The 21,423-nt window shown below is 40.3% G+C and overlaps 1 protein-coding gene across 5 annotated transcripts in view; it reads right to left on the bottom strand.

The window, feature by feature from the left end:
- LOC120372166 (schwannomin-interacting protein 1) overlaps window positions 1-21,423 on the bottom strand; it is a 116,301-nt gene that overhangs the window by 15,173 nt on the left and 79,705 nt on the right. For all 5 annotated transcript variants that reach the window (XM_039489001.1, XM_039488999.1, XM_039489003.1 and 2 more), the window contains 3 exons: window positions 16,690-16,808; window positions 4,561-4,678; window positions 3,423-3,620 (listed from right to left, as the gene is read on the bottom strand). In XM_039489001.1, coding sequence (XP_039344935.1) covers window positions 3,423-3,620; window positions 4,561-4,678; window positions 16,690-16,808 — 435 coding nt within the window. The remainder of the gene's footprint in view (window positions 1-3,422; window positions 3,621-4,560; window positions 4,679-16,689; window positions 16,809-21,423) is intronic.

Genomic DNA, 21,423 nt, shown 5'->3' on the forward strand with positions numbered 1-21,423 from the left:
CCCTCCCCTTTCCTCATCCCCTACCATGCACATGCTTTCATGTAGCCATAGAAAGCCCATTTACTGAGACATCCAAAATGAAAACCTGTGATTAATGTTTAAGTCAACCTTTCAAAGGAAAGAACAAGGATGAATAAATCCTTTTATGAGAAGTTGTCACAAAAATAATCATCCTCCCTGTAGTTATAACCTTCTAGCTTCATCACTTCATTTCCCCCACAGATATCACTCCATAAATGACCCAATACTGTGACCCATGTTGACTCTGCAACTACTGATTGAAATTTCATACCTAAATCTCTTGCCTTATATGCAGTTATACATGGTAACTGCACATCCCTTTGGCATATATGGATATTCCTAACTGAGCCATTTCTAAAACACTAAGAATCAAGCTTAAAACAAAGCGTTTAGCCACTGGACTGTATCTACATCATCACAATATAAACGTTGATGTGGCATTAAACTAGACAAGTGTCAACTTAAATAGAAACATTCTTGAGAAAAGTCATCTAAAAAGACAGCTGTTACCAATTACTGACAGTTGAGAATTAAGATACCATTTTAATTCTCAATCAGCCTTTATGTTTAACACGGGCAGACAGGATAGATGGATGGTTAGCCTTATTTTTTGCTGCTCTTCAGAGAATGATTTATACCAGTGGTCTCCAAAGTGCGGTGCACGCAAGACGATCCATTGGGGGGCACAGCAGGAGCGCCGCCAGAGGGGGGAAAAGAAAAAGAGGGGGGGCGGCCAGAGGAGGGAGGAAATGAACGAGCAAGGAAGCTGCCCCCTCCCCTCCAGGCAGGGCCACCCGGAACACAGGGGCTTTAGGGGCTGCAGGGCCCTGGGCTAAGGGGGCCCCGGGGCCCTGGCCTGCAGCTCTAAAGCCCCTTTTGGAATGCGGCCCTGAGTCCTCCGGCCCATGGAGGAGCAGGGGCAGCCGCGCAGCCAGCAGCTGGAAAGAAGCGGCACTTTCCCCTTCAAAGCCGGCTGGAGAGAAGCAGCCGCTTTTCTCTGGCCACTGGCTGTGCGGCTGCCCCTGCTCCTCCTGAGTCCGCCGGCCCGTGCTCGCAGGACCGCATTCCAAAAGGGGCTTTAGAGCTGCAGCCCAGGGCCCTGCAGCCCCTGTGTTCCGGGTGGCCTTGCCCCCGGGGGTGTGTGTGGGGGGGGAGCTCCCAGAATCATGGCTCCCAGAATTGTGGCCATGGGGGCGGTGCTGCGCTGCGCAGAGCCACCTGCACGCCCCCTGCACCAAACAGGAGCTGCCCCAGGTAAGTGCTCTGCACCTCCTGCCTGAGCCCTGAGCCTCCTCCTGCACCCGCACCCCCACCCTGAGCGCCCTCCCGCACCCTAACTCCCTCCCAGACCCAGCACCCAACCCTGAGTGCCCTCCCGCACCCTAACTCCCTCTCAGACCCTGCACCCCCACTCTGAACGCCCTCCCGTACCCTAACCCTAATCCAGACCTTCGAATCATTGTATCACAAAGTGTTAAACCAAGACTTTCAGAAATAATGAAGCATATTCAATCACGTTGCTCTCACTAAAAAATATTAATATTTTTTGAGAGCAAAAAAGTTTTTTGTACCGTTAATAAATAAAATACAATAAAAATTATTTTAAAAATATTGTTTTTCATCTTTATCTCATCCTTTTTTAATTCCTTTTTTGTATGTTTTATAATGTACATAATATATTATTATAGTAGTATATGTATATAATTTATACATAAATAAATATGCATATATGGGGGTGCGTGCTCAAAAATTTTTTACTGATAGGAGTGCGCGATCAAAAAGGTTTGGAGACCACTGATTTATACAATATAGAGCGGGAAAGATGTATTTGAAAACATATGGAACCATTTTAAGTCTGGGATTAATTTTTTCATATATTACATTACTATATATGTTGGAAGAATGACTACAGAGTTAAGGTCTCGTCTTTAAAATGTACATTCTACTTTCAAGTATTTTATTTTTTTTGGTTTTCTTTTCATTTCTGCTTAGCAGAGTTTTGTTTCTGCTGCATTTATTGGTTCTTTAATTGCTAATCTGAACAGATTTGTGAATAGCAGTAGTACTGATTATATATTTATCTCTTAGTTCTCTCTATATATACACATTACACACAATTAAAAAATTAACAAAGGCTTATATAAAAAAAGTTAGTTCTCATTTACTGATAATGGGTGGAGGCAAATTATCTCCTAAAATAACATTTTGAAAGGCTTAAATGTTATTAAAAATTATATGCATTTTATTTTTCAGCACACGCTGAGATATGATTATATGTGAATAAAATAGTGCTTCACTCGTGGGTAATTCCACTGACTGCAAAAACATCCTTTTGAAGTACACTGTATTGTCATGCTTACTCCATTTCTGAATTTGAATCTCTTTATTATTTTGTCAGATCTTCTAAAGCAGTTATTCTCAACCTTTTGGGGATCAGGACCCATTTGTAAATGTTTATGGGCTGTGGTAACCCAGTAAATAAGTCAGGGTTGGAAGCCCTGGGGTGGTTTCGGTCAGGTCCTGCCCGGCACTCACCCCACAGTGGCAGGTCCTGTGCTGAGGGGCTGACTGGGCTTGGCTCTCCGTTCCGGGTGTTGCAACCTCTGGGGTTGCAGAGCCGCTCAGGTTTGGCACTGCCCCCCCGGAAAAACTTGTGAGTGGACTTGTCACCTGGCTCATGGGGTTGCAGTGCCACTCATTCAAATCTGACCTACCAGGACTCCCATCATCATGAGGGCTGGGCCAAACCTGACTGGCGCTGGTACCCTAGAGGTTGCAATATTTGGAGCAGCGAGGTGAGCCCAGCCAGCCCCGTGGGACAGGAGCCACAGGTTGAGAAACCTTGTTCCAAAGTTGATCATTTCCAGCTGAATAATCTCAGATAATTTTGTAACAACTAGGAAAGCGTTTCCTAAGAATCTCTCTCTTATAAACAAACAGATACACATATATGAACATTCAACCTCTAACTTGTAAGACACAGTTTGGCTTCATTATTATAAAATATTAAGTATGGGTCTGATCCTGCAAATGTTTACTAGCAGGTGTAGTGCTTGATCTAAATAAGACTACATGTGGCAGTAAGCACTGCACCCAATAAAATGTGTTTGCAAGACAGCACCTTAAAGCTAGATGATGTTTCATTGTATAGAATTTATTTTCCCTACTTTCTCAGACTGAAATGAGCACTCAAAATTATTTTAAGTGTATTTTACTCTTTGTAAATAAAAAAAATCCTTTGTTCATGTAGTTTTGCAGATATTTGGATGCACTAGTACAGAATTTGGATAATTGGAAAGAATTAGTTATTCTCAAGTGGTTAACTAATCCAACAATAAAACAACAAATTATTAACATTTGGTGGTCACTGAATGCATACTGGCTTTCGGTTTGATACTCACAAGATCAGCTACGGGGGATTTTTTCCTGTTCTGCTTTTCCACCTCCACTTGCATTTTGGCCATTGGTTTTGCCATAGCCAAAGCCATTTTGGCTTCAGCTTGCAGTTTCTTTTGTCTAGTGAGAAAATCCATGTCATCTAGGGATTCAGATTCTTCTTCAGTAGTGTCTCTATCAGAGTAGGAGGAGCTCTGCTTGCTCTAGGAAAGTGCACACACATCAGTTGTAAGTGTATAATAACATTCACACTTTAAGATAGACAATATTGTAAGAAATTTTAGCTTTAAAATTCTCACGTATGCAAATAGTGTGATTTCTTCAGGGAAGATGGAGATCATTTAATTGTATTTATTTGCTCAACAAAATGATTTTTATATATCAAAAACCATTTTTCAAGATGCTTAATGCTTAAATGCTAATGGTAACTTGAGTTTTAGTTAGGGAGAGAAAGCTGCTAGATCAGTGAGTGTTTGATGCATTGAATCAAACTCTGGGAAATCCCAGGGAGGCCCTTGGGTACTGTTAATAAAGGGGGAAAGAAGGAATTGTTGTAGATCTGCTAATTTCCTTGTTACAATATTGTTCAGAAGGAAGGGGTGGTGAGAAGCTGATGCTGCTCCATGCCATCCCCTTCCTTACTGTTACCAGCCCATAAAAGGAGGGAACTTATTCACATATCTAGCACATCTGAGCTACCTAGCAATATCCAGTTTGTTGTAGCCGTGTTGGTCCCAGAATATTAGAGAGATTGTGGGTGAGGTAATATCTTTTACTGGATCTCTCACCAACAGAAGTTGGTTCAATAAAATATATTACCTCACCCACCTTGTCTCTCTATCTAGAAATAGTTTGCCAACTGCAGTCAGCAGTCAAAATATTTTTACAGATAATCAAGGACTGTTCTTAAGATAAGGAGATGGTTATAAAAACTTAACAAGCTCCTTGTCTGCTTATATCACTGCCAATTTATAACTTTTCCCAATCATAACTTAATTTATACCTATCTTAAATATATTAAGAATGGCACATGCACGTGCTAAATAATTATTTAAAATGATAGAAGCTCATGTACATACTTGTGCTTTAAAATCTTTTTATTTCTTCACTAAGGTCTTTTGTGAAACTAGTTATCAGACCTACCATTGGAGACAAAGGCGTATCCAAGCTTGTTTCAGTCTTGCTGTCATCGGCATCGCTATCCTTGTCACTACCACTGTCATTTACAAAACAAATCTGCAGGTTCATCCCACTTTGTAGCCTGGAGGGGGAAGAAAAGGGACAGGTGTTAGCATGCATACTCTCTCTCAACAACAAATCCAAAGTACTGTCACCAGCAATCACTGTTGCTTAACAAGATGTGCTAACATATTAGCTAATATAGGAGCTCTGACCTAAATCAACATTGAAGGTTTAACTGTCTCTATCAACATATCCTTCTGAGAGCCAGACTTATTTCTAGCAGAAAAGAAAATGCTAGAGTGCCTTAAGCACAAGTTATTTAACTTTTAAAAAGAAAGCCGTCAACTTGATTTTTTTTTCAATTTGTGTAAAAACAAAAAGTGTTTCCAATAGCTTTTTTTTTTTGAAGGGAAGTATTTGGTTTTAGACATAATAAAAATTCCCCATGGTATTATTTGAAACCTAAACATTGCAGCACTAAACTTGAAAGTGAAATTGACTATAAACAAAAGTGTAATTGAATTAACTGATTCTCAGTGTTGAAGAGGAGAAAAATATAAAGAGCAAACAAGGAGTATAGTGTGTCAAGTAAAATTCATTCACTTTTAATAAATCTAGGGTGCTCTTAGGAACATAGCAAAAGCAATATATTTAACACACAGGGTCAGATCCTCTGGTGTGATATGGCTGCTTTGCCTTGTAGTGCTCATGAAACTTGGTTATTTATTTATTTGTATTACCAAAGTGCCCAGGAACCCTAGTCATGGACAAGGACTCCATTGTGTAAGGCTCGCACAAACACGGAGCAAAAATCAAGCTGAGGAGCTGATGGATCCAACACTGGAAGGAAGACCTCAGTACAAGAGAGCCTCTGGGGGCCGAGAACCCACATAGAAGCTCTTGTGCCACTCCCCATCCCTGCGACTGGCTCAGTTTCTCCATCATGCACTGATCTCTAACAAAGAGAAGTTAAATTCCCAAATTCAAGAACCAATTCAACAGCAAAGCCAGGACCAGAACACAGCTTTTCTTGCTGAAAGTCTTGCGCTCTACCACACTACTGAAACACAACCGCTGATTCTGAATCGGAGTGACATTGTTCAGTTAAAAAGCTCACCAATTCAGTAACAGTACTGTGCTTTTGCTGCCATCTGTTGTTGAATTTTAGTATTTCTAAAAGCTCTACATAGTTTGTCATTATACCTTTCTTGCTAGAAAACATGCAGTTTGTAATATAATGCACAACTGCCACAGTGAAATGATATTCCTTTAAGGGTTTAATTTACAGTATTCCTATTAATGTCTTTGTATAACCTGACTGCCTTTCAGACAAGCTCCAACCTAGACATTCCCCTCCACCCCCACTCACTGTTTACTTGTCTATTATTGTAAACTCTTCTGGGGCAGGAACTGTCTCACATGATGTATTTGTTCAGTACCAAGGGACTGGATCCCTGATCACAACTGCGGCCACTAGGTTCTACTGGGATACAAAGTAACAGATGTGCCTTTATTGGCAAAAGACGTCAAGGACCATTGTCGGTCTTTCTAACCTTCTGTGCTGAGAGATTTGCCCTTTCCAAGAACACCTACGCTCATTTGTCAACTGAGTTTTTTCCAACTTGATGACTTAGAACAACTCTGGGTGGTGTGGTTTCAAAATGCAGATAATAAGGCAGATCTCTGGGTTGTTTTTTTTTTGGGTGGGGGGCGGATTAACAGTTCTAATGCTGAATTTTGCCCCACTTTTGCTCAGATCATGGTTATCCCTTTGAGTACTAAATGTACCAGGTGGGGAATTTTAGAAGCAGCATATGCCTTAACCGTATCAACCTTTAATTCAAAGATTCATGGAGTTTAAGGCCAGAAGAGACAATTAGATCATCTAGCCTGACCTGTATAGCATAGACCATGAAATTCCATCCAATTGCCCCTGTACTGTGTTTGAATAAAGTATAACTTGTGCTTGGCTAAAATTTGTCTTCCAGAAAGGCATTTGGTTTTGATTTGAAGACATCAAGAGATGGATAATCCAGCACCTACTGGGGAGTTTATTCCAGTGGTTAATCCCCTTTACTGTTAAAAATGTATGCCTCTTTTCTAATTTGAATGTGTCTGGCTTCAACATCTAGCCATTGGTTCTTGTTATGCCTTTCTCTGCTAGTGTAAAAAGACCTTTAGTACCATTATCTCCTCCTCCCCCCATCCAAAAAGATACTTTATACAGTATAGTCAACTAATCTCTCAGTCTTCTTTTTGATAAATTAACCAAATTGGGATCTTTAAGTCTCTCATTGTAAGGCATCTTCTCCATTCTCAAATCATTTATGCGGCTCTTTCCTTCACCTTGTCAACATCCTTTTTAAAATGCTGACACCAAAACTAGACACAGTAATTCCAGAATCTGTCTCCCCAATGCCATATGCAGAGGTAAAATCATTTTCAGCTGTTTGTCCACTATGACCCCTAAATCCTTTTTGGAGTTAGTTTTCCAGGACACAGTCCTCCATTCTATAGGTATGGCCTGCATTCTTTGTTCCTATATGTCTAACTTGACTGTACTAAAATACATTTTGTGTGGCTGTCTTACCAAGCAATCCATCTCTCTCTCTGTATGACTGCCTGTTCCTCCTCATTACTTACCACTCTGCCAATCTTTCTATCATCTGCAAATTTATCAGCAGTGACTTTATATTTATTTCCAGATCACTGATGAAAATATTCATTAGCGTTAGGTTTTGTACTGATCCCTGTGAAACACCCTCTTTCAATGAAGATTCCCCACCGACAAACTACTTTTTGAAATGTGTCAGTTAGCCAGCTCTTAATCCATTTAATGGGTGCTTTATTGATATTGCATAATGTTTATTAGAATGTCAGCTGTACTGAGTCAAATACCTTTCAAAAGTCTACGTATATCACATCTGCAGTTATTTTTATCAACCAAATTTGTAATCTCAACAAAGAATAAAAGCTGTATTTTCCATAAAGCCACATTGACTGGCCTTAATTATATTACTATCCTTTACTGGTTGAATCCTGTATCAGCTTTTCCATTATTTTGCCTGGGATTGATCTCAGGTGAAACTGCCTATAGTTACCTGGATCATCCCACTTGCCCTATTTGAATATTGGCATGAAAAACTCTTCCAGTCTTTTGGAAATTCCCTGGTATTCCAAGATTTATTAAAAATTAACATGAGGGCGCCAGAGATCACCTCAGCCAATTATTTTAGGATTGTTAGGTGCAAGTTCATTTAAGATGGAAGTTTATATATAAAATAACATCTGCCTACTCCCCTCCCAGCTCCCACCCCAACTTCCTAATCAGAACCAAGATACATAGGAAAACTGAAAAGTGTGTAGAGGGTGTTTCTCCTTTTTAAATACAGGGAATTATGTTCACAAATTCCCATGCCTTAAAATGAGAATGAATCCTCTAGCTGGGGCCATTAGGATATAAGAGTTCTTGTAGGATCAAAAATATCCAGAGGACTTTTCAGAAAGCGTCAAAAGGAAAATAGGAGAATTGCCTGGAGAGTGAAATGAGAAGGCATTTAAAACCACAGGAAATCACCTTAGCCCCACTTCGCCTCTGTGGGAATGCAGACACATCTTCTCTTAGGTTAAAGCCTGTAATTCCTTTACATTCCTGGTAGAGGTAGTAACCAGGAACGCTACCCAGGAAAAAGTATGATGCTACAGTTAATGGTTTAAGAGTGCACTTGGAAAAGCATTTAAAAATAGGATGAAGTTTCCGATGAGATCTGATTGCCTTGTAGCTTGACTGCTGCTGTGCCAATGGTCTCTGCATATTTCACTAACTTTAGTTTCACTTTGAACTTTTATGATATTACGAACAAGACGTATAAAATTCTCAATGGTCTATCACGTGAACACTATCTTTCAGAGAGGCAAGGAGCTCTGTCAGTCATTCCATATGCAATATTCCATGCAAGGGCAGATACTATTGCAATCCCTACATGCAAAGGGCTTAAGACTGCTCTATCCATGCACCCTCAAAGGTGCAAATCATTACAAAGGAGGAAGAAACCGAGAGAGTGTCTCCTAAGCAGGGGTGAAAGTAACTTAAAGGACTTGCCGGTACTCCAGAGTCCTGCAGAGGGGGAGGGGCCTCAACCAGAAGAGGTGTGGCCTCTATCAGAAGAGGTGGGGCTTTTAAATCCCAGGGCTTTTAAATCAGGATTTAAAGGGCTCAGGGATTCAGCTGAAGCTAGGAGCCGGGCCCTTTAAATCAGCCCCGGAGCTACCAGCTGCACAGGCAGCTGGGACCCCTGGGGTTTAGGCAGGGGTGAAAGTAATTTACAGTTCTTACCCATATGGTCCAATCGCAAGCAACCCACCTCTCCTATGTACTTCATGGATCCCTCCCATTGCATGACATAGATAGAGAAAATAAAGCTACTATTACTACTACCAGTACTGTCTGTAATAAAACTTTACTATTGGAATAAGCCTGAAAAAGTGAAAGCTCACTGTCACATTTTTCTCGTGTTTTCCTTCCTCCTCCAGCCAGGCTGTGGACACTAGACTCCATGCTTTCTCCCTGCCTGGCACTGAGCAGCAGCTGCAGGGGCTTCCCTCTAGCTTGCAGCAAGGAGATTGGCTGAGGGAGGGAGAAGCCTGCCTCTTGCATAAGAACAGTTTAAACTCAGCTGTTCCCTGTGTGGTTCAGTAACATTTCAAAGAGGATCTGCAAGCAGTTTGGACATCACAACCATGATCCTCTGCTGGGGAGGGAATGGGATAGATTTGAACTTGGAAATGGTTCCTGATTTTGATTGTGTTTTTTGTGTATAGGAGATCCCCTCATCCCGGGGGCAGAAAAGAACTGCCCCTGCCATGGTCACACACACCCTCCCCCCCACCAACAACTGGGAGTGAAATTAACAAGGATGCCAGAAACGTCTTCTAACCCTGGGGGCTGAACTGCGCAGGGAACAGCTGAGTTTAAACTGTTCTTATGCAGGCAGCAGCAGCAGGCATCTCAGCCAGTGTCCCTACTGCAAGCTATAGCCTAGAGGAGAACCCTCGGGGGGCGGGGGGCGGAGGAATGCAGAGCTTTGTCTGCAGCCTGGCTGGAGGAGGGGGAGGGAGGAGACAAGAAACCAATGGGACAGTGAGTTTTCCCCTTCCACCTGCTTTTATTAGCTCTGGATTTAAGCTGTGCAGTCAAATGCTTGTATTTGTTGTGTATATTAGTATTGGAGACAAGATCCCCTCATCCCGGGGGGGCAGACAAGGACTGCCCCTGCCATGGTCAAACACACCCTCCCCACTGCCCCCAGCTACTCTGAGTGAAATTAACAAGGAGGCCAGAAACCACTCCTAACCTCCAGGGCTAAACCACTCAGGAAACAGCTGAGTTTAAACTATTCTTATGCAGGAGGCAGGCTTCTCCCTCCCTCAGGCAGTCTCCTTTTCTTACCGGTCCTCGGTACTGGCTCATACCTGCTTACTTTCACCTCTGCTCCTAAGCTATAAATACTTCCTTAATCTTTTGAGCTCCCTCATGGAGAATTGAAGTTTTTGGTAGTTATCTCAATCAGAGGTGCATACTGGGTAGGTAAAGAATTGTGCAGGTTTTTCTCCCACCCCTAATATTTTCCTTTCCTACTCTTAAATTAAGGACTGCTGCACTCTGAAAGCGTTGAACTTGATTTATAGACACTGGGGTATCTGCAGAGGAACGAGTCAGATTTAAAGAAAGCTAGTTTCTATGCCCAAACTTTGCACATACTTTCTGTTCTTCCCAGACATGTGTAGTTTCCAAAAGGAAGCTGCGATTTGAGAATAATTCACAATTCTTGTTTCACTAAGAACTTCAAATAAGAGGGGGAAGTAAACATATCACTACACACACAACATAGCGTAACTCACAATCACAGGCTCTGATGCATGTCATGCTTTATTCCTTATTCCCAGCTGATTTGCTTATATTCTATTTAGTAGGAATGGTCAGTAGAATATCATTTTCCATTTATTTTAATGTCTTTTTGGATGCATTATTAATATGCAACATAATGATAAATAATTGCACACTGACATTATATCACATGAGCTTTTCCATGGGTTTTAGGCATAAAGAATGAATTACAGCTACCCACGGAAACCTGTAACAAAATACATTGTTGTGTTGTTCAGAGAGGGAAACAGGTATAACGCTGGTTTGCTCAGCTCAGACCCCTTTCAAAGGCACAGTCTGAGCACCTCAGAAACACAAACAATAATGGAAAAGGCAAATAGTTCAGGTTAGAAAGTAAAGCGCTCCCATGGGAGATAATTGTTAAAACTAGATTGTGATATATTAAGAACAGCTGTATTATTCAGGTCAGATTAAAGTGCTACACAGATTTAAAGAAGCGACTGACAGTTAGGTTTAGCAAGTGATTACACTGAGAGGGGAATTTGCAAAATCGAGACACTGAGCTGGATTCTCTCTCTCTCTCTCTCAAAAAAGGCCTCCTGTTAGGATACATGGCTGGAAAACAGAAAACAAGAAGCTTTTTCAGATGATGGCTTTTCAGATGTGTGTATTGTCACGTCTCCTGTGGGCTGTTGCAGCTCAGTTTGCATGGAGAGCTGTTTAGGGTTTTTATTTTTATGCCTGCACACATTTCCACCAGCAATGGCCATTCATATCTTATTCATAACACCTAAATACAATTCTACAGTAATAAAATGTTAACATGGATAAATGCCATGACTGCCATTATTTGCTCTCACAATGGACATACTTCAGAACTCTAAAACAATACAAGACAAGAGATTTCTTGTTACATTAGAGCAGCACTGGCCTAGCTATTCATATGAATTCCCTACACTGCACACGTACAACTACAATCTTTCAATTTAACAAAGAAACAGTAAATTTATCAAATAAAAATTACACTGAATGCACATTCATGTTATGACAATAGCTATCAAAAAAAAAATCAGTAATGAAATGCACCTCACTGCACTCCATGATGGGAGTTCAGCCTTCAACAGCAATACTGTCATTTTCTTTACTTTCTGCCACAACCGTAAAATTCTTGGAATACATTTCATAGTGAACTGTAATATGTCCACCACACTATTATTATGCATTATTTGTACTACAGTAGTGCCTAGAGGCCCCAGCCACACTAGAGTCCCAGTGATCTAGGCGCTATAGAGACAGAGAGAGAAAGAGAAGACAGTCCCTGCCGTAAGAGCTTGCAGTCTTAGACCCTAATCCTGCAAACATCTACACATGCATGTAGCTTTACTACCATGACAGACAGCAATGTGAATACTTACAATCATAAAGTTAATCATGCATGTAAGTGTTTGTAGGACCATGGCCTTAGCTTAAGACACTGTATCAAGTGAGTGAAACAACAGGGCCACTGTAACATGAGCATGTGCAGAATTTCTAGGCACAAGAAGGTTTTTTTGTTTGTTTGCTGCTAACAGACAACTTTCATCATCTGCATTTTTTGTTCTGAAGTTTTGTTTGAGAATATCACACTCTTGAAAGATGCCAGATTAATAGCCCAGGCAATTCACTCCTGTATTCATTCTTAGAACAGGTACAGTGTGAGCAGCAGTGGTGCAAACTTCCCTGTATGACTCTGTAAATATGTCTAAATCCTGATGTGGAGGGACCATCTCAAGAGGTAAAAGTCAGTCTCCATATTCATTCAATATTTGGTCTGTCTGCTGAGACTGCAAGGAAGACTGCCAGCTGGTGCTAATTGTAAACGGTAGTTTTTGCCATATGGACAGCTGTTCAATAGGAACTAACTCATTTGACAAAGGCCATTAAAAAGAAATAAAATCATCTTGTGGTCACTAACAACCTTAGCTGGATTCAAACTGGTAACCTAAAGAGGAAAGAATATGTATTCCATGTTGCCAGCCTGGAATATGTTTTGTAGGGATTCATAACTTCTGTAAAAACATTCTGAAACTACAGAGTTTGAGATACATGAATCACAAAAAGAATGGTGGGAGTCTTATTATATAACTGCTCACTGGAAAATCCTATTTCTCTTTCCAAATCAGTTTTCCATATATGCAAACAATGCACCTTGCACGAAAATGTTGACTGAATAAAGGGTGTGTGTATGTGTGTGTGTGTGTGGGGGGGGGGAATACAAGAGCTGGACACATGTTGTGCTATATTCACTATACATTTAGTAAAGTGCTTTTATTATGTTTTTGTTTTCTACAGAACAGATCCTTTTTCAATACGAAAGCACTCTTGTGAAGATTCCTCCACCCCCTATAATAACAACCAATGTGTTTTAGAGTTCTTACCGGTGTAAAAATATTAACAAAATTCATTAGCATTTAGTACATCTGGTAATTTCACTTGGTACATCTGTCAAATTCTGCTTACACACTGTTAATTAGACCTGCTGTATAATTACAAGATAGGGGTTACTGGCTTTGCTTTAAAGGAAAGTAGTTACTAAACAAAGTCAAATTGTTTTGCTTTTCAATTTATTTGAAGTTAGGCTTGATTTTATAATTGTAGCCTCTCTCAAATAATGGTTAATTCTCTCCTGCTTTTGTGCATCTCTAAGATTTTGTCTCTTGCCACACCCTGGAAACATGTACATCTCTACACTTAACATGAGAGTCCATTCAGAAACTTCCCAAACGAGGTTAGCTATTATGGGGAGAACAACTAGTTCACCACTATTTGGGTAAACACACATCTCTGGACTATTTTGAAACCTATTGTAGGTTGTGTAATAGGACTGTCATAGAATCATAGGGTTGGAAGGGACCTTAGGAGGTCATCTAGCCCAAGCCCCTGCTCAAAGCAGGACCAATCCCCAGACAGAATTTTACTCCAGTTCCCTAAATCGCCTCCTCAAGGATTGAACTCACAACCCTGGGTTTAGCAGGCCTCATTGTGGTATAAACATCAAACAACATGATAGCGAAGTATGAGAACAGATAGAACCAGCTCCACAGACATGGTAGATGTCCACACATAATGCAAGCCAAAGGTGGCTTAAAGCTTATCTTTCCACTCGATACATCTTTTCAGGGATGATTCCCCTTAACTAAGGCAGAACTGACAGATGGCTGCTCTAACTTATGCCAGCTGTAAACAGATCTAGGATGCCAAAACAATGCAGAGGCATATTTGCTTCTCTCTCTCTGCTCTGCCCATGCCCTCTTCCCCCTGATGTGTGTGTAACTGGGGGAGCGTGAAATGAGAGTGACATATGAGCTCCTATATTGGCTCTGCACTGCTTGGTAAATACTCTTACATTGCAGATATCCCTCCAGGGCCAATTATACTAGCCCTGGAGCTAGTTTACACTGGGGGCATGGTGAAATCAGCTGCATTTCTCTGGAGAATTTGGCCCATGGGATTCTCTCTCTGTTCCCTTTGGATTTAAAATTGTTTAAAAAAAAAAAAAGAGAGGTGCCTTGTGAAGAAAGGCTTGCTTTAAAAGATCCTTTTATACTTCCAGTTAATATATATATTTTTTTACATTGGTGGGTCTTTAGGAGCAGTTTGATGAAATCTGGGTGCACCCTGGGGTAACAGCAGGCTGTTCCATGCACATGGAAGGCTGCATCAAGCCATACACTGGAGAAGACGAAAGGGGCATCACTGGATGATCAAAAAGTGGTCATCTGAGCCTCTATCATGGACGGCCATAGTCAAAACACACTGCCCAGAGCACCTGAAATTTAAAACCTGGGTCTTTCCAACTGTATGGCTCTGTGAAATATCATTGTTTTGGAGGGTAAAGTAAACTCTGTAGCAGCCAGATTGCAGTTCATTAGGAACAGGACTTTGAATACGTATGTGAAAGGGGAGCCGGTAGTTTATGGAACATTTGCTATGCATCTGTTGCTTGCCTGTCATGTGTCCACATCATCCTTTGTTGCTCATGAAGTGCACTGCTGAGAGTTGCACAGGCTTAAGCCTTCTGGTGGTGGCTGTGTTTAGTTCCAGGTTGAATGAACTGGATAAATCTAACCTAAAGGAGATGAAAGCATGTATCACGATGGCTTGATTCTAGACAGAAAGGAAAGGGGATACAGTCTCCTGGCTAACAGAAGATGCTCACATCGTCTTCAGGAGTAGTGACTTCAGCATGATTTCAAGGCTGCACATCAAATTGATGACACCCTGGACAGCTGTTGAGATTAGCATATTGGCAATTTACTGGATGTATTTCCTTTTCCTACTATCACAACGCTCTTTCTTAGACTGACCACCAAATCTGGTCACTTTATCCTGGCACTGGACATCTTGATGACAGAAAAAGCTCAGTAGTTAAGTTGGCAGAACAAAAGTTGATTTTCATCCACATATCGGTGGCACATGAGTATGTGACATTTCATGATCTCTGAGTGACCTTATAAGATGTTCAAAGGAGAGAGAATAATGAGCCTTCTGGAACTTTCGTGGTTGGGGCACAGATGATAAGAAGCAAAAAATGCATCTTATCAACTTTAGGTCAGAGTTTTACAACAGAGAAGAAGGGAAGTTTCATATTATTGCTTTCTTTAAAACATTAGAAAAATCAGAAAATATAACTGAGAAGATTTCTTATTTTCTGCTGAAAATGTTCCTAAATGTATGCTTTCTGATTTGAAACAAATGCTGTATAAACATAGTATACTATATTCTTACTGGGTATTTTGAATAATTTACTAAAAAACCCAGAAAACTAAGTTGTTCCCAAGATAGTATGGATGTATCATTATTTTACATACTGGAGGGATGTATATGGCCAAGATTACTTTTATGTGGAAGTAATTTGTAACTAAGCTCTTATGCATCAAATGCATAGTTTAGTTAAAAATAAATAAATAAATAAAAGGAACAGGACTGCTAATTTCTACAACCCTATCTTTTTGCCAGTCCTGACCAAATTCCCTGGCTTCCTCTATTGGATCATGCCTACTTCAATCCCAGATCTGGAAGCAGTCTCATGTTTTCCTTACATTTAATTCTCACATACAAAATATCTACTACAGAACAGTATATCCAACAGATTAACCAATGCAATATATTTATTTCACTGTCCAGTTTTCTAATGACATGCACAAACCAAGACACATCAGGTACTGTTTTTGAGAACACACATACCTAGTGTTATTACAGCATAGATCCATCTATCTCTATTGCCAACTTCTTGCACACCTGAGATAGTGTTATTCACATTTAGCTGGAGGGGAATGGTGGGGAAGAGGAAAGAGCTGCAACATTCCCATTGTCCAGAGCCATGCTGTTAATTGGGCTAATTGCAACATTTGCTTGTGTTGATGATTTTATTTTGGGTATGTTCAGTAACAGCAGCAGCAGCAACAATAACAACAAAAGGATAGGTCAGCGTTAGAATTAAAACCAGAATATTGTTTCCCTGCATGACAAACAACGGGTCATTCTACTTGTATTCTGCTATGTTTTCATAGCTAATCAGCAACTTGATCCTGCAAGGTGCTGAGTGTACTCAATCCCACTGGAGTCAGGGAGATCTAAAGGTGTTCAGGGATCTTGCAGGAATGATTGTCTTCCCTGTTGCCATACAGACGAACACTTTATGGTGGAAGAATTCAGGTCTGTGTAAAGCCCTTTGCAACTGTAATATCTCTCTCAGCACAACAGACAAGAGAGAGGCATTTGTTATAGAATTCTAGAAATTAAAGATGGTAAATTACGGGATAGGTCACCTACTCCATCTCCAGCCAATGTTCTATAACCTCAGTTCCAAGATTTGGGGGGAGGGGGGAATTATTCACAACAAACTGACATGACAGATACCAAATTTGTGTGGAACCTAGGAAACCATGGATCTAAAATGAGGGCCATTTAAAGGTACTGTTGCCACTAAAAATCTAGCGAGGCAACCAGAAGAGAAAATGGAGCCTACAAACATCAGGGCCTCCCTCAATATTCTAATGAGTTTTTCATAGGACTTCATACTAAAGATTAATACACTACCCAAAGCCTCACATTAGTTTTTACCTCCTCCATCCCCACATATTCCCCTTTAATTTCACTCTGATGCTATGCCACATGAAATCCATAAACATTAGGAATGTTCACGATGCCATTTCACTTACCGAGAAGAAAGGCTTGGCTTGCCACTTTTGCTACAGCTGGTATAAATTCCTGGGCCATCATCAAAGAAACTTCCAAGTGCCAATTTCTGCCTGATAGATTCTCTCTCATTTTTCTGAGCCTAAAGTGCAGGTAGACAACAAAGTATTAACCCATCAGTTATAACAACACATTTCTGTAGTATTCAAGCTGACAGCAGTACAGAATTAGCATTTACAGTATTGTAACATTAGATAAGCATAGTTAGAAACCCAGCACCACATTGAGGACGTTTCAGAGGCTTTGTTTTAAATTAATAATCTCCTTTCAGTTACCACTGATGTACATACACTATTTATCTCAGCCTTGTTCACCTCAAACTTATCTAACCCACTCAGCCTCAATGCTTTAAAGAGCAGCTTTTTCATTCTTCCCTTGCATTGACTGTCGCTCAAATACCCAGTGAATGAAATGGTGGTTCTAGAAAAAAGGTACTGAAGGAAACCAACCTTTTATGCCTAAGAACGCATTGTAAACCTAGACAATTGCTGTGTTTACACTGTTACTTGGATTACTTTCATATTGAGCTAACACCACGAAAATATATGTTCAAAAGGGAGCTGCAGCTATTACAGAAAAAAACAGAGTGAAATCATTGGCTCATACATAAGAGTATAAACATTTATTACATTTCTTAACAATGTAAATGATGAAGATAGTTTCATAAAATGTGCATTTTCAGATATATATATATATATATAGAGAGAGAGAGAGAGAGAGAGAGAGAGAGAGAGAGAGAGAGAGAGAGAGAGAAGTTGTGCCGAAAATACAGGCAGTATGAAAAGTCACCTTTTTTCTGTCTGAGCGCGCTTACATTCTTACCTTTTTATACATGAACTGACACAAAATAATTGCTGAAGCAGAGTAGAACAAACATCTGGAAAGCAACCAGTCTGATCTGAACTGAATTACCACAATCAAATTTATGTTACTTTTTCTATATATATTTTCTTATGTGATTGTTTCTTCTCTAAACAATTTATGCAAAATATATTTATAATGGCTACCACTGAATTACTCTTTATGGTTTTCTTTATATTTTACATTTAAAAAATTTAAGCTACAAAGTGCTTTAAAAATCTCCAATCAATGGCTGTAGACTTGGTTTTATATTTGGACTGAACCGATCAATATGCAGTAAATGAAAACTTTATTTATGTTTAGTATTAAAATAATACTGTACCAGAGGACCATAAATAATTGTGTGTCAACACTGACAGCAAAAACATGTAGGAAGGCAAAGGACTAATGGAAAGAACATGTTCAGCCTATCAACTGGTCTAAGACAATGTACAGTACATGCCGTAAAATATGTAATAGACAAAAGCAAAAGTATACTGTGCAAGTCTGGGTTTACTTCTGATGTCTTCATATAAATGCACTTGAATTGTTTTACTTGTTTAATGTAATTAAAGATAAAGTACCTTTCTGATTCTACGTAGTAATATAAAATTACATGCCTTTTTTTTTAAGCCCAAAATAGCCAGATCATCATGATTTAGTTACGACCTCAATCCTGGATACCGATTTTACACTATTATATCATCCATTATATCGTCAGGCTCTTAGTAGAATTTGGTCTTCATTTGAAACCTGAACTTTCTTCTCTTATCACAATCTGACAAGGATGGCCAACTTTCTACTGTGTGAAAACCGGACAATGAGCGCCCGGAACCTCTCCCGCCTCCTGCTCCACCTCTTTCCAGCGAGGCTCTGCCCCCTGCTCCTCCCCCGCAACCATCGCTCACTGCTCTCTCCACCTCCCTCCCCCTGCCAGCTGATCAGGGCTGGGGGTGGGGGTAACTGGGGCAGGACAGGAGAGGAGCTGCACTCCAGGGGTCGGGTGGGTAACTGGGGTAGGATGGGGGAGGGGGAGCCACACTCCAAAGGGAGGAGGAGCTGCAGTCTGGGGTAGAGGGTGAGTGGGGCGGGGGTGGGGAAGGGGAGCCGCGCTCGGGGCGGGGGTGGGGAGCCACCGGTTCCTCTCTCCACTGGAACCGTTGCTGAGTGCTCCTCCAGACTCCAGCAGCAGCAGCAGCTGTTCTTCCCACCCACTGTGGAAGAGGCCAGTTACTGCAAGTAACCAGACTGTTAGTGCTAACCGGACTCTGCCAGGTTCCCTTTTTTACTTGACTTTCTAATCGAAAACTGGACACTTGGCAACCCTAAATCTCACCCCCAAAAATTATAGGCAGGCCTGGTAGCAAAACCTATAATTAAAGTTGTCTAGCATTTTCAATTACAAGCCCCAATTTTCAGATGTTTATAACTTAGCCAGACTAACTGTTCTAGCTAAAATTTTCCATGTTTGCTTCCTTCCTTAGACTGATCTTAATATGTTTGTTTATTTTAGTTTCAGCAAAAAATGGTTTAGTCATTTCAAAGAATAAGTTTAGGCAAAAATAGGTAGTTTTGCCAATACTACCTTTTCTTCCCAACCGTTTCTTATTTGTTATTTTATTACCTCTCCCTGGAAACATCTGAAAATCAAAATACTTTTGATAGCTATTGATGCATGGGCAACTTCACACACAACTCTCCCCTCATTACGATACAAATATACGCTCTAGGACTATATCCTTTTGCAGCCTCTGGCAATTACTAGTAAGCCATATCCTGCCATTGATTTTTATGCCAAACCTTCATGGACTTCAGAGACAGTCATGTGATAAAGAAAGGCTCAATATAGCCTATGGCACTTTTTCCAGCATAAAACTCTGCATTGGGTTTCTAATTGTAGCAGCATACCACCATTGCCAACTGTGGAGAACAGCATTGGGGAAGAAAATGAGAGGAAAGACTTGAAGCTGGCTATCCAAAGTAACTTCAACAAGTGACTAAAATACACATTTTGGAGGACAAGGAATGTATTTTTAAATCTCAATATTATTTTATTATATTTTACTTCATGCAATGAAATGCTATGCGACTGTGCAAATACTACCAGTTAACTGTCTCTCTAGTGATCAATTCATAATACATTTTGTTACAGCAGCTAAAAAGGTAGAAAAGAAAGTCTGCTTCACACAGCACAGGCCAGATAAAGCAAAGGGGTTCTTTAGATTCTAATTCCTTGATTGTTTGTCTTACAGTTTGTAGCTGACGCCACATTGTCTGTTTTGAAGCAATTACATTAATCCCTCAGCATCAGCGAAACCTTCTGTCTAGTGACTTCTGATAGCATCATCGTTAGTAGCCCTCATTAATGAATAAATCTAGATTTTGATGCTCACTGTGTACTATTCTCTAAAATTTACTGTAATGTATAGTCTTTCATTCATCCAGTATATAGCTTTTCTACCCAAACATTATGAAGTAACATACTGCAGCACAAAACAAAAATCAATAGCTTTAAAAGCACATTTACTGAACTTAATAAGATGGAATATTAGTTTTCAGTACACCGAAAGTGCTGATACCATAAAGTAAGCCCCCATCAAATGATTCCCTGATTAGATTTTTCATGCAATCTATTACATGCTGAAGATGCTTACACCCTTAATCTCTCTCAGCATTTTTTAAACTAGAAAAATGTCAGTTTGAAGAGCAAATCAAGATGTGAAGAAGGCACTCATTAAAGAAACAATGTATATCCTGTGGCACTAAAAAATCTAAATACAAGGTTAGAACAAACGCAGGCCAATCCCTGCCACTTCCAGTTCTCTTATCCGATTCATTTTTACGATGAATCACTATTTTTAACTCTCTACAAAATGCTCTAATAGGATCTTTAGATCCCAGGTCATGCCTCAGTACTAGAAGTTAGGAACTCCTGAATTCTAGTGAATATGTTTTCACCTCTCTACCTACTTATCTCTCTCACAAGGTTGCTGTGAAGATTAATTAAGATCTTTGAATATAAAAAGTATAGATAAGTTTTAGATGAAAGATACTTTGAAATTTGAGGGAAAAAATGAAGGAAACCACGCCATGCCGTATTATGACAGCTTTTTGCCCCCTCAATCTCACTAACCTGGGTTGTTTGTCCTGAACACACAAAGGCAGAAAAGATGTGAGGGAGGTGATATAATTCTGTTGCAACTTTAGCAACTTTAACTCATCTGGGAACTATCTGGGTAGTAACTTGTACAGAGCAGGTCAGGATTCCTTTATTAATCATTTCCACCACTCTGAGGGCTGCCATCAGTCCCGCACTACCACCACCTCCCCCACCCAGCTCCCTGCTCATTGCTGGGACCCCCAGCCTTCCCCTCATATGAGGGTTAAGGGACTAGGGAAAGGGGGTTCTTCTCTCTTCACTGTACCAGTCATTAGGAACTCAGCACCATTCTCCGGCTTCTTTAGGGGATATCTTCCACTAACTCCACTTTCAATTCTGGAGTATCAGGGAACCCAGACGTCCTCAGAAATGAGTACCTGCACTGGACATCTTTTGCTTTTGTAGTCTGATATAATTGATCAACCCAGTGTTTTTAATATATCCTGGGCATACACAAACAGCATTAGTCAGCAATTAATCATCTTTTAACTGGCACTCTTTGCAAACAACACATTATATCCTAATTAGTCTAAATCTACACAAACTTATATTTTGACTTTGTATTCGGATGTATTATGATACTTAGTGACAGTATCATGACCTATAGATGCGTAAGGATTTCTGGGTCAATGCAGATGAAAACAAAAATATATTAGTATCTGAAGTTTTAATATCAAAATTTGCATTGTTTGCAGTA

Source organism: Mauremys reevesii, linkage group 9 (assembly GCF_016161935.1).
Source record: "Mauremys reevesii isolate NIE-2019 linkage group 9, ASM1616193v1, whole genome shotgun sequence".
Taxonomy (NCBI): Eukaryota; Metazoa; Chordata; order Testudines; family Geoemydidae; genus Mauremys; species Mauremys reevesii.